The sequence below is a fragment of the Medicago truncatula genome, chromosome 5, assembly GCF_003473485.1.
Source record: "Medicago truncatula cultivar Jemalong A17 chromosome 5, MtrunA17r5.0-ANR, whole genome shotgun sequence".
Taxonomy (NCBI): Eukaryota; Viridiplantae; Streptophyta; class Magnoliopsida; order Fabales; family Fabaceae; genus Medicago; species Medicago truncatula.
The window spans coordinates 35931610-35944909 of record NC_053046.1 but is presented as its reverse complement, the minus strand read 5'-3'; the positions used below and the strand labels follow the sequence as shown (position 1 = coordinate 35944909).

The following is a 13300-nucleotide window of genomic DNA, read 5'->3' as shown; positions in this document are numbered from 1 at the left end:
TGTTCAATCCATGTGATTTTGGAAACTTCTATACATAGTATAGTAACCAGAAAGAAGTTGACCGTTAGTACAATGGAACAAAAAAAAAGTCAAAAAAGATGGAATTTTTGCCACACTAACATGAGATGAGCTTCAACTTGAAGTCATGAACATAAAACATGAACATGAAGTACATGCGTGCAAACACAGCACTATATATTATGATTTTGTATTGTTTTTTTCTCTCTCTAATTGGTTCTCTGCAATCTACCCTTAACTTAATATTCTCCTCATCAGCAGATTCCCTAAAACACCATCTTTCTGCCACTTTCTCTTCATTGCTTTCCAAGCCAAGAATCTCTCTGATTCCTCTCCTCATCTCTTCACTTTTTCAACCACTATTAACCATCCATCTACAATGCCTCTTCTTTTCCATCTCTCTCTCTTTGTGTCATTTTCATTCTTCTTCTTCTTCCTCCTCCTCCTCTTCCTTCTCCCCTCACTCTCCCACCCTTATGGCTCCTTCTTCTGATCATATCAATCATCTTTCTCATCCATGTATATATGGTACTTTCTTTTCTCTTTTTCTATTCATCAAAATTTTAACCTTATAAACTTCGATATTCAAAGTTATTCCCTTTACACAATTTTACTCCAACCACTTAACAAAAATTTGATTTTTACAAAAAATTTAACTAGCCCATGAAGCTATTATTTGAACTTCAAATTCTTTCGTTTGATTTCATTAAAAAGGTATTCTCAAAGTACACGCACACTAAACATGGACACTGACACATCGATATCAGTAATAATTTCATAAAACAAAAGTGATTGAATATAATCACATATGTCAGTAGTGTCATACACCTTTACGTGTCTGACATCAAACACGCCTTCATTTGGGTTTGTGATCACTATTCAAGAGGTCCTAATTTAAGTATTTAACTTATTGAATCATGAAAATTTGGTGGTAAGCAGGGGATTATGTGTCTTCACACCCAGAGAGAAAGTCTGGTTTCATGAAATGGCTCAGTAAGCTTTTCAAAGGTGGGTCCAATAGAGGAAGGAGTGGTCGTCATCATTATGATTCTGCAGAGGAAGGCATGTCTTGGCGTGCTCCATCTAGAGCTTTGGTAAACACCACCACTCAATTCAGTTTTCTTCAATAATATATAGTTATTATTCTTGTTTGTTATGAATAGAAGAAATTGCACTATTGTTCTTAAATGACACAAACACTTCATCTGTTGACATTGACCTCCCCTTAGTTACACATATATTTCCAACATTCAATAAGTTCCAACATGTGTGTGATTTTTTTGAAACATGGTGGAAAAAGAAGCTCTCTTATTACTTTGTTTAAAGCGAAAAATTATACTTATGTACTAAATCCACGGTAATCCTCTTACAAATCACCAAATGACTACTTATTACATATATTTAGGAGAGGGAGAAGCACTAGTTCATACATTCTCGATGGAGATTCGAACTCTATCGATTTTGATTACAAAACTGAGAAGTCACCACTGCGCTAATGTTCACGACATCATCGCAACCTCATAAACTTTAGAAAGTATACTTTTTTGACTTATTTTTGGTTGATTATATAGCCTATTGATCTCATCAAGATGAAGTGAGACTTAGTATTATTTGGGCTAATATTTGGTTTACCAGTAGTTTGTATTCCATTCCCTTGACTAAGATGGAAGAGGAAATAATATTTTAACTATATATTCAATTATTATCATGATAAGTATGATTAAGGATAAGATGTGTTTTTCTTTTTTTGGCTCAAGGATAAGATGTGTTGAACAATACTATTGATGTAATTAGGATGATCGTGCTAGAGCTCAGAAGGAGAAAGAGGATTTGGGCCATGCAATGTCACTTTCTTCAGCTGAAGATATGAAGAGACCAAATGGTTGGTACTTAATTTTCAAAAAAAAGTGCTTTTTGTTCACTTGGTATAGTTAATTAAATTTCTGATCCAAGATTGAACTTTTATTTGCATTAGCTCATCAAGGATATAGGTGGGGGGAAGAAAATAATGAAGATTATGGAAAGGCACTTCATGATAACTTTAACTCATCTGCACACCCTCCTTATGCACCTGCACCATTTTATCCCAATGAATATAGGTAAAATCATGCAGTTCCACTTATGTTTAACCTCTCAATACATGAAAAGCAAGTTATTTTGCTATCATTTATAATTGAGAATCTGTGTTTTGGCATTGAACAGAAGACTATGCGGTGGCTGCAATCAGGAGATAATCTATGGAAATTGTTTAGGCTGCATGGATACTTATTTTCATCCAGACTGCTTTCGATGCCACTCTTGTCGTTCTCCCATTACCGAGCGCGAGGTAGTTTGATCCTCTTTATGAGATTTTGAGATCATCCGTTTTAGACATTTTTTTTTTCCTATCTGTACCTGACTTTTTTTTTTTTGTTGATCCAAGTTTTCTTTGTCAGGGAAGCATCCATATCACAAATCTTGTTTTAAAGAGTTGACTCACCCAAAATGTGAAGTTTGCTTCCAATTTGTAAGATTAATCTTCCTTTGCTTACTCAAGTTGTTCTGCTTTATAGTTGTTACATTTTATTGCATTTCACATACCTTACTATGAAATGCAATAACATCTTCACATTTAGGCCCTGTTTGCGAAAAGCAAGCTTAATTAACCGCTTATAGCATAGACACGCATTGCACAAGTGGTTATGTATACGCAATTTCAATAACAAAATAGATAATAAAGTCAATCTGTTTTCGTATAAACTATAAGCAGTTTTCAAACGCTATCATGTAGAACTTATAAAATAAGCTGAAAATAACTTGTGAGCATTTCATAAGCTGTTTGTATAAACTCTACCAAACAGGCTCAAAAGTGCTTATGTACATAAACTCGAAAAAGCTAGTCAAGACAGGCTATATTAACACTCATGAGATTTTGATTTTACTTTCAGATTCCTATAAATGCTGCTGGTTTGATTGAGTATAGATGCCACCCCTTTTGGTCCCAAAAGTATTGTCCATCTCATGAATATGATAACACAGCTCGCTGCTGTAGTTGTGAAAGATTAGAGGTACTAATTTAACTTCCACTTCAAATTATTTCATAATTCATATTTCCAAAACAAGCTAATGAACAACTTTAATCTGGATCCTATTTTGTTGACGCTTTTATCTTCCTCTTGAAGCCACGGAATACGAAATACTATAGACTCGAGGACGGGCGAAGCTTGTGCTTAGAGTGCATGGAATCTGCTATAATGGATACTGGTGACTGTCAGCCTCTATACCATTCAATCAGAGATTATTATGAAGGAATGCATATGAGAATTGATCAGCAAGTTCCTATGCTTCTTGTTGAAAGAGAAGCGCTAAATGATGCTATTGTTGGAGAGAAGACTGTAATGAAAATTTCATTCTTTGTTTCAGTTAATTTAATTAACTAATAGTTCACTTCCTCTTAATTGCTCTATATTGTTTCTGTCAGGGATTTCATCATTTGCCAGAAACAAGGGGTTTATGCCTTTCAGAAGAGCAAACTGTAACCAGTGTATGATATATTTTAACACATGTTCACTTGTTCTCTTTGATTAGAATGTGGAAGGTATCATGAACAAGTTAGAAATTGTTTATTTGATCATTTAACTATTTTCTGATTTTATGTTGTTTCAGATACATAGAAGGCCAAGAATTGGAGGCCATAGACTTATTGGGATGAGAACTCAACCTCAAAAGCTGATAAGAAAATGTGAAGTTACAGCAATTCTTGTTCTATATGGTCTACCAAGGTAACTATGGACAGTGGAAACTTGGCTTTTTGACCCCTCAGAAATTACCTTATGAAAAAATTGTAGTTCATAAATTTTTCCATTTAGTGAATCATCAATTTAGTGCTTGAAATAGAACAGGTTCAGTAATTTGATCACCAAAATCGACGATATCCTAAAATTATCCGTAAAATTGAAATGTTTTTACCTGATATTTTTATGGCATGCAGGTTACTAACGGGTGCTATACTAGCCCATGAGTTGATGCATGCATGGTTACGCCTTAAAGGTAATATACACATATTTTTCATCCTTATGATGGTATTCCAACGTCTAAGTATACATCACTTTCATCTTGAAATAAGCAGGTTATCGCAATCTCAGTCCTGAAGTAGAGGAAGGCATATGTCAGGTTCTGTCATATATGTGGCTTGAGTCAGAAGTTATGCCAACAACAAACTCACATTGCATGGCATCAACATCCACAGCTGTTGCTTCTTCCTCAAAGAAAGGTGCAAAGTCTCATGTTGAAAACAAATTGGGTGAATTCTTCAAGAATCAAATTGTCAATGATTCTTCTCCAGCTTATGGTGGTGGTTTTAGAGCTGCAAATGAAGCTGTTAATAAATATGGTCTACGTAGTACTCTCGAACATATTCGTTTGACTGGTTTTTTCCCTGTGTAATAAGAACACATGTTCTCTAATAAGTATGGATTGAAAAGCTTGTTGTCTTCTTTTTAATTGTTCTACAAGTGACTATTGGTCTTTTTTATCCAACTTGGTCTCTTGTATTGCTTCAAAACTCAGGGCAGACAGACGCTCGGACAACTTCTATATGGTCTTGTGAGGATGTCAGAGTACAATTGACAAAAAAAATTATGTATTCTCTACTTTCATTTCCTAATGTATTTAGCTTATTATTTTCATCAATGAAGTTGACAATATGCTGAGTAACGTTGCTTTCACAAATATTCTTAAGCAAAGCCTCCCTCACTTGTTGATTTTTTTTCCAACATAATAGCAAATGTGCTTAAAGAATAATTACAATAGAAAATAAAATGTTATAATAACTTGACCTATTTGAAGAATTTTGTCAGCGAAATATTCCCTATAAATTGACAACATTTTTAAATAATGTTCAGAATGACCCTATAACAAATCCAGAGTCCTTGATAATGAATTTATCACTTTTACTACGGGCCAAATGAAAACAATGGACTACAATTAATATTCTAAAGTGTGACAAAAATAAAGAAAAGCAAAGGTGTTCATGTAACTATCATTGCTATAGGAAGAATGGGTCACTTCTCAAAAGATTACATGGTGCACAACACTGCAACGGGACTGGATGCCTTCAAATGTACTTGTGAAATCTGTCTCCTTAAGGCATTGAGTTGCAGTTGCAGCCTTGCTATATAGTAATTTCATTAGCCTTTCATTTTTTTCTGAGTCAAGACCCATAAGTAACAGCCTAATATTAAATGTTGTTCAAGTGTCTGTACAGGCAAAAATGCGATCCCCACAGTAGCACTACAAAGTTGCCCAACCATGAGAATCTAGGAAATGAGAACTTCAATCGATAAATATAACTTAACGGTCTTGACCCTTTTTTGCATGAATAAGTAACCTTATCGTTTCACTTCTTGCAGATCAGACTCCAAAGTTGATGGGAGTAATCATACAGTAGTAATCTCCGCTAAAACCATCTTCAGTGTCTCATAGGTCATAAAACAAATGCCTACACCAGGCACCACCTTATAGTATTCAGGCAAAATTCCTCTGTAAAGGCCACGCAAACCTTCCGACCGGAATATATGCTTGAATGTACCAAAGAGACCTGTATTGTATACACGGGCTCGCCCACCAGCCCCCTCAAGTTGCTTCCTCCGTCTAACAAGATCCAATGGAAACGTTGCTGCATATAAGATAACAGATGAATTCAACCATAGGCATTCTAGTCTACAAGAGATTCACTATTACATGATCCCTTTTAATGTGAAATGCAACATCAAATCAAGTAATGTTATAAATTGACAAAGGTAAACAACAGTGTTTGCTGTCAATGTTAGAGAGCAAAACACAAGAACTAATTCCAAAACCAGAAATCTAATCATATTTGAAATGGATAAGCTATACAGACAAAGCATAATTTGTTATTGAAGTGGTCATGTGTCTTTGACAAAGTTGCAAGCCTGCACTGGACAATTACATTTACAGGTCATGCCTAAGAAAGACACCACTACACAAGTATTGAAATCACGAGACTCTCCACAATTTGTTGTCAAATTGACAAGATATTGATGAGCAAGTTTTTCTTATGATAGCAGTATTTAAACAACTCAAGAACATGAAAGATGCTAGCTATGAAAATCACATGCCTACCTTAACATACAGATAGAGTTGTTGTAGCAGTGGCTGAAAAACATACTATTGCTGAATTGGTTCTTCTAGAGTTTTATATCCATGTAGTTAGTGTCAATAGAATACAGTTTTGACAAAATCCACCATCCAATTGATAATATATGGTTTTTCTTTCTTTGAAGGAACTCTAGATCTTTCCTATCCTATGTTGACAATTTCATTTATCCATTGGCTTTTATCATGAGCAACTATATTATAATTTCTAACCAAAATTTTCTTCGTTTAGGATTATGCTGATCGATACTATTAAAACAGTAAGAATAGATTCCTCAGAAACATGTGAACAAGTACAGAAGAATTCTGATATCCGTCCAAACATCAGGTGAAGGTAACCTAAGTGAGAAGCATACCTCAAAGAGGACACCTCTCACATTTGGTAACCGATGGAATGATATAGGTTCATCCAAGAAATGATCCCACGTGACGGAATCAGCTGCATAACTTGGGGTGACATGTCATAAAATAAAACTTGGGAACATGATTACTTCAGCAAGATCTTTAGATAATAATAAATTTCCTGAAAAACAGGAAAAGTGTCATTTTGTTGTCTTCCCTTACTAAATTTTCAAATGGCAGATAAAATAACAACTCCATCCCGGTCTCTGGTTCTAGGGGGTCAGTCTGGTTAGATGCTTCGTGCAGTTCTCTGCATCAAAAGCATAGCAAACCACTACAGATATTAACTTCTTTAATATTATTTGTTTCAACAAATTCAATAGTTTGACTGAAGGATTCTTCAATTTTAATTTAACTGGTCATTAAATATTTGATGCAACAACACTAAATTGAGCACACTTGACGCCAGATATGTAGGAAAAAGGTAAATACCAAAAGAATATGCAAACCCCAATTGCAAGAAACATCAAAAGGCAAATTATCAGGAATCTGTATCGGAGAAGTAACCTCTGATAAGTGCTAGAAAGTAGTAAATATTGGATATATATTAAGCACTTTCGATTACTTGTTTCACAAGTTATTCAAGGAAAAGCTATGAAAATGTAAGAAAATGCCTTATTATGCTTTTTATGTCTTGCTTAACCCAATTGTACAGGAAAAGAGTGAACAAGACAAGAATCAAAGAAAGAAAATTAAAAGAGGAGCAAAGACTAACTTGCCACAGCGAAATATATCGCCATGGCGGGAATGAGTTCCAGAATGTCAGCATCCAGCTCGCACTCAAGCTCGCCACAGCGAACCAAAAAGCGAGATGTCGCCATAGCGAACCAAAGGCGAGCGAGCAGGAGGGCGAGAAGTAGTTCCAGAGGCCATGTTTCGGAGGTTAAGAGGTCGCCATGGCGAGAAAATTCTGCCTGGCAAGCAAAGGCGGTCTTGGAACACTGAAGGATTACGTGGCAGAAACCCACTGGCAAAGAAAGGTCAGTTCACCATAGCGAGCAAATCCTGCCTGGCGAGAATGCAAAATTATGCAGAAGTATAAAAGCTCATTTCCTCATTTCAGAACATATCTTATCACACTTTTAGAGAGAGAATAGGGCGAAATTTATTGTACTTCATAGGGCAAGAGTTTAGAAGGTGGATTCATCAAGAAACTTTGAGAAATCAAGATCTTAGCATGAACTTCATCATTTCTTCTATGATTGTAATGTTGTCATGACAATGATCAACTAAATCTCCTTTGTTGGGATTAGAGGTACTTGATCAAGCTTAGATGTAATCTTTTGATCTTTCAAATATATGATTCTAGCAATTTATGTGATATTAAGTTTATTCTTGCATTTCATTCTTATGTTTGATTTAAATGCTATTGAGAAATACTTTTGAATCTAGGGTTAGAATATTCATCTATCAAAAAAATGATTCTAGACATAGGATTGGTGTTTTGACATTCACATAAAGTATCGGAACTTAACGCTATTGGATCGTTTAATAGATTGAGAAATCGTCGATTAAACGATACGATTGATCTCACAATATCATTTAGACATAAATGGTATTGTCGGGTGATACGTGATAATATCGATAAAAAGTTAGAATCCATATATGTGATCATTAGGTTATATCAACTAACTCTAATCCCAACGCTTTTACACCTTATCACTCTCCGTGTTTATTTTCGCAATTTAGTTCTAGTTTTTTACAACAAACAACCAACTAACTCTAACTTCAAATGATAATCGATGTTGAACGGTTTATGGAATCGCACTAGTCCCTGAGGAGACGATATATAAATACTTACTTCTGATTGATAGAAAAATACTACATCAACCTCAAAAGTTCAAACAATCAAGAACAAATATGAGAAAAAGAAAATAAAAAGTGCAAGTTCAAATTTTTCCTTTTGATAACTAACCTGTTGATGATGCAATGCCTGAAAGACTGCCACAAGCCAGACTAACAACAACAGTTGAATCATCGGATCTGGTGAGTAGAAACAATAAAATTAATATAGTTGTAGTTTATGAATATACATGAATTGAGGAAAATCAGTGGTTACATTAAAATGGTGAATTACTTTAGAATTAATACCTGTTTGACATCCAAAACGATCTCAAGCTTTCATATACGGAGAAGCTGATTGCTATATTTGGCCCAACAGTCTGCATTAGCACCAGTAAGTGGCTAAGTCCACAAGAAAGGAATATATACTGAGTAATGGTAAATTGATAATAACATCATACCAAGAGGGTGGTTCCAAGTCCCTTATAAAGGCCGAGTAATCCCTCTTCCTTGACAATTGTTTGTAAAGCATGTCCAATACCTCTATAGTACGTAAAATTCGTCTGCAAAATTTTAACAATTTTAATTGTTACGAAGAAAAAGACAAATGTAAGAATATTTAATAACTAGCTTTGTATGAACAGTTTCAAAATAAGACAAACTGAAGGTCAGGGTCCAAGTCTTGCAAGGTTCCAAAATTGAAATTCAGAGGATGTATTTTCAAAATAAGACGATGCACATGACGTATCTCAAAAGCATTTGATGATTTAAAACTTACCTGTGCAGCAAGCCGCGTTCTTACAAGATCCAAGGGATAAGTAGACGTAGCAGCAGTTATGCCTGCCAACCCACCACCAACAAAATGTATACAAAGATCTGCACTGATATTATCTCTATTACTTTGCAGTTGCGGAATCGTCCTCAGAAACTGCACGTATAAAAAAACAAATCGATATAAAAACAAAATCCGAGAAAAAAAGTGCATATCAATCATCACAAACTACCAATATTGTTACCTTCTTGTAATGCTCGTAGGAATAAAAGTTAACAGAAGAGTAAGGTAAACGGTGAGCAATTGTAACTAGATTCCCTTTCCAAAAAGCCCTAAACCCCTCTTCGTGGATTATTCTTGAAGCCTCATTCCATATACTCGCTTTCCTCAAAGTTGCAACATTAGAATGCATCCCTTGAATCTGCAAAAATTATAAATTAAAAAACATATTAAAAATAATTCTAGAAAACTAAATTTTCAACATTAACATCCTCAATAACCGGTATCCCCACCATCTCTCTCTCAGTCATTCATTGTTATTGAGTGAATCACCAACACAGTGACAAAAATTATAAGTATCAAGCATTTTAGCGACCAAAATTATCGAAATTTGAGAGACCAAAACCAAGTGACTGTTTTGAGCTTATCTACTCAACATAAACACTTGTACGACTATGACCCTCTTTGGATAAACAACTTATCTGCAGCTTATAGCACAAACACTTACCATGATAATCACTTATGCATAAGCTATTTCTATAGCAAAAGAGAAATAAAGCTAAATTATTTTTGTATAAGCTATAAACTGTTATCATTAGCTATCTTGGAGAATTTATAAAAACAAAGCTGTAAACAGCTTATAAACATGTCATTAGCTGTGTTCAAAAGTTCTCCCAAACTGTCTCACAAAACTTATGTCACCAGATAAGCTCAAATAAGTCAATCCAAACATGCCCTATTTGGAAGAACTTATAAAAACAGCTTATGACAAACCCATATACCATTTTTACTTTATTTTCATAAGCTCGCTAAGATAGTTTATATGAAAACAGCTTATAGCTTATCAAAAAACAATTTAACTTTATTTCATCTTTTAATACACAAAATTTAGCTTATGAAAACAGCTTATAACTTATCAATAATATCTTATACATAAGTGCTTATATCTTAAGCTATAATATACAAATTAAGTTGTTTATCCACAAAATCATTAGCAACAACCAATTCAGTCCCCAAAATTATCTCAATTCAAAACCAAATTAATTAACTCATACAATTTAAAAAACTAAATCAATCATTCCCTATATGAAATTTAGTAGCATAGTCCAAAATACAACAAAATTACTAATACCCAACAACAAAATGAATAAAAAAGATATTTTTTTACGAAATTAAACAAAAAAAGAATAATTTTTTCACCTGAAAAAGGATTGTGAGTCTAGCAAGTGGCGCAGTACAAGTTTTACTCAAAGCTCCGGCAACTCCTCCGGCGAGAAGCTGAGAAATAGTTCCAATCTGTTGCGGCGGTGGTTGTTGTTTAACTAACTTCCGAACACCACCGTCCACCGTCACACCAACCCTAGCTTCCGTTTGCATCTCCAAATTCCAATTTTACCCCTCTCTATTTCTTCTCTATTTTCCTTAACAACACTTTCTGTTATTGAAATTGAATTTCTTCACTTTCAATTGAAGAAGAAAACACAGCATTTTTTTTTCTCTCTGAACCTTTTGCTATTAAGCGACGTCGTTTTTGCGATTCGGTTTGTTCAAAACGGTAGCGTATTAAGAAGGGTTTGCTTCAAGAGGAGTGTTTAAAGGATTAAAGGTGTTGGTAGCGATCTAATGCGGTTGATTGCAGTGTTTCTTTTCTGATGTGTGGTGGATTTGAGTTTAAGGGAATCGGTATTGTGGGAGTAGGTGTAGGGGATAATTTTGGGTGAGGAATATGAGGTTTGTATAGTGAGGAATATGCGTTGGATTTAAAAATAGACAGCTGTGGATATTAAGGGTAGGGTCTACGTCGGTTAATTTAAGTGTCCTATTAAATAAAGACATGTGGATTAGGATTTATTGTAAAACATTCCTTTATCACCTTTACAATTTACCATGACCCCACAATGACCAGCTTTGCTTTACCTCTTGGAAACGTTTTTGGGTATTGACGGGACGGGATACATCAATCCTTAGCACTAAGATGAGAGCAATATCTATATATAAATTTGTTAAAGATGGGAAGGAAGACAAGAGATTTAAATTAAGTGAAGCGTATTAAAGATGAAGAAAATAAAGTTTTGGTTCACGAGAACGATATAAAGGCTACATGAAAGAAATATTTTCAAAGTTATTTATTGAAGGAAATAAGATCACACGAGATGCTAATAAGCTGAATATTAGAGAGGAGAACAACATTACAATTACTATTGTCAAATTCAAGAACACAAGGTTAAAGAAGCGTTAAAAGGATGAGTAATGACAAGACAGTTTGGTCAAACTACATACATATAGAAGTGTGAAAAAGTCTCGGAGAGAGATATTGGGGGCTCACATGAGTTATACCATAACATTATTAGAAAAAATGATAGAAAAGAGACTAAGAAAATATACCTAAGATAAAGAGAACCAATTCAGTTTTATGCTTGGGAGGTCAACAATGGAAGCAATATACTTACTACAACTTGTGAATGAGCAATACTAAATGGATCAAAAAGGATGTGCACTTAAGTATTCATTGATTAAGAAATATGGTAGAAACTAGACTAAGATGGTTTGGCATGTAGAGAGAAGATCTGTGAATTATGTAGATTAAGGAGAATAGATCAAATGAAGGGGAGTCAGATCACTGGAGGTACGGGTAGATCTAGAAAAACTATACGATAAACTATTATGAAGGATATCTAGAGATAAATGAGTTGGAGAAAGACATGATTTTTGATAGATTACTATAACATCGATTATTGATTCATATAAATGATCTCATTTAGTAGAATAAGACTTGATTGAGTTTAATTTAGGCTTAATTGCACTTTTGGACCCCTATCTTTTCAAAAGTTGCGGTTATGGACCCCTAACTAATTTAAATACAAAACAGCCCCCTATGTTTTGATTCTTTGACAATTTTGGACCCCCAGTCCATTGTTGACTCGGTCAACGCTGACGTGACACCCTAGGTGAGGTGCCACGTGTTAAATTATTATTTTTTTTGCCTTGGGGGTCCAAAACTGCCAAAGAATCAAAACATAGGGGGCTGTTTTGTATTTAAATTAGTTAGGGGATCCATAACCGCAATTTTTGGAAAAATAGAGATCCAAAAGTGCAATTAAACCTTTAATTTATTGTCATGTTGCATGTGAAACTTTTTTCCACATGCAAAAAAAAAATCAAACATAATAGATGTATATGGTTTAACTTTATAGCCAAATACATTAACTCTGTTTAACTTTTTATTTTTATTTTATTTGAGACCTGGGTAATACAATAATTAATTACGATCTTACTTATACTTGTAACCTGATATTAAATGGAGTATGCTTGTAAATTGTGATTATAAGATTTTTTTTATGATGTACGAGTTTCAAATCTCGAACTTTGCATATATTATATTATGTATTGTCATTGCATATGTAAGGTTTGGAATGGAATAAATACGACGTTTTATATTTACCGTAATTATTTGAGCATATATACTCCTTATGTTTTGTTTTGAGGGCTAGCTTATATACTCAGCCAAGTATAAAAAAAGAAAGCATAAACAAGTACTCCTTCTGACTCTCTTCAAAAAAAAAAAAGTACTCCTTCTGACTTCTTCGACCATATCTATCAATATCAATGGAATTATGGAATTGTCGGCACAAAAATGAACAATGTGAATCATATGGACGACTTTTTTCTCTAATTCCGTTTCTAAATGTAAGCAAAATTTATTTTGTAGGTTCATTCATTTAATGATGTATATGGTTCATAATATGGACCACAAACATCATTAAATTAATAAACCTAAAAAGTAAATTTTGCTTATATTTAGAAACGGATGGAGTACACTATAATTGTTTTGAAAAATATCCTGCAATAGTATCAGTTTTCTGAACGACTTTTTTATATGTAGTTTAAAATTAAAATTAATTTCTCATCTTATGAGAGTTCCAATTGTTCAGACAAAACGGACGAAGCTAA

The 13300-nt window shown here is 34.1% G+C and overlaps 2 protein-coding genes across 5 annotated transcripts; one reads left to right on the top strand and one right to left on the bottom strand.

Annotated features, from left to right (window-relative positions):
- Positions 1-244: 244 nt before the first annotated feature.
- Positions 245-4693, top strand: LOC11408235 (protein DA1-related 2). Of its 2 annotated transcripts, none has more exons than XM_003616459.4 (12): positions 245-546; positions 958-1112; positions 1813-1900; positions 1994-2117; positions 2221-2344; positions 2441-2524; positions 2946-3065; positions 3180-3392; positions 3479-3541; positions 3664-3779; positions 3989-4047; positions 4127-4693. In XM_003616459.4, exons 1-12 carry the CDS (start codon positions 495-497, stop codon positions 4441-4443), a joined length of 1515 nt encoding a protein of 504 aa, XP_003616507.3. In that variant the 5' UTR covers positions 245-494; the 3' UTR covers positions 4444-4693. The 2 variants fall into 2 exon arrangements, with proteins under 2 accessions (XP_003616507.3, XP_024639792.1); XM_024784024.2 differs by having other exon boundaries at positions 246-546; positions 1776-1900.
- Positions 4694-4813: 120 nt separating this feature from the next.
- LOC11406696 (mitochondrial substrate carrier family protein B) lies at positions 4814-11052 on the bottom strand. 3 transcript variants are annotated; one of them, XR_003012297.2, is made up of 8 exons: positions 10550-11052; positions 9375-9551; positions 9137-9286; positions 8820-8921; positions 8668-8738; positions 8492-8559; positions 6531-6697; positions 5537-5674 (listed from the first exon to the last, which is right to left on the bottom strand). XR_003012297.2 is itself a non-coding variant. In XM_003616458.4 (7 exons), exons 1-7 carry the CDS (start codon positions 10724-10726, stop codon positions 5436-5438), a joined length of 984 nt encoding a protein of 327 aa, XP_003616506.2. In that variant the 5' UTR covers positions 10727-11050; the 3' UTR covers positions 4814-5435. The 3 variants fall into 3 exon arrangements, 2 of the variants coding, with proteins under 2 accessions (XP_003616506.2, XP_024639793.1); XM_003616458.4 differs by lacking the exon at positions 6531-6697 and having other exon boundaries at positions 4814-5674; positions 10550-11050; XM_024784025.2 differs by lacking the exon at positions 5537-5674 and having other exon boundaries at positions 6690-6826; positions 10550-11051.
- Positions 11053-13300: the final 2248 nt, after the last annotated feature.

Bases quoted from the DNA above. Each gene is read 5' to 3' on its own strand.
- LOC11408235 (XM_003616459.4), top strand. From the start codon at position 495: ATGGCTCCTTCTTCTGATCATATCAATCATCTTTCTCATCCATGTATA. The intron at 2,118-2,220 runs GTAAAATCATGC...GGCATTGAACAG, and splicing joins TTTTATCCCAATGAATATAG to AAGACTATGCGGTGGCTGCA. The intron at 4,048-4,126 runs GTAATATACACA...TGAAATAAGCAG, and splicing joins TGCATGGTTACGCCTTAAAG to GTTATCGCAATCTCAGTCCT.
- LOC11406696 (XM_003616458.4), bottom strand. From the start codon at position 10,726: ATGCAAACGGAAGCTAGGGTTGGTGTGACGGTGGACGGTGGTGTTCGG. The intron at 8,739-8,819 runs GTATGATGTTAT...GTGCTAATGCAG, and splicing joins GACTTGGAACCACCCTCTTG to ACTGTTGGGCCAAATATAGC. The intron at 5,675-8,491 runs GTTAGTTATCAA...TCTTATATGCAG, and splicing joins AGGCATTGCATCATCAACAG to CAACGTTTCCATTGGATCTT.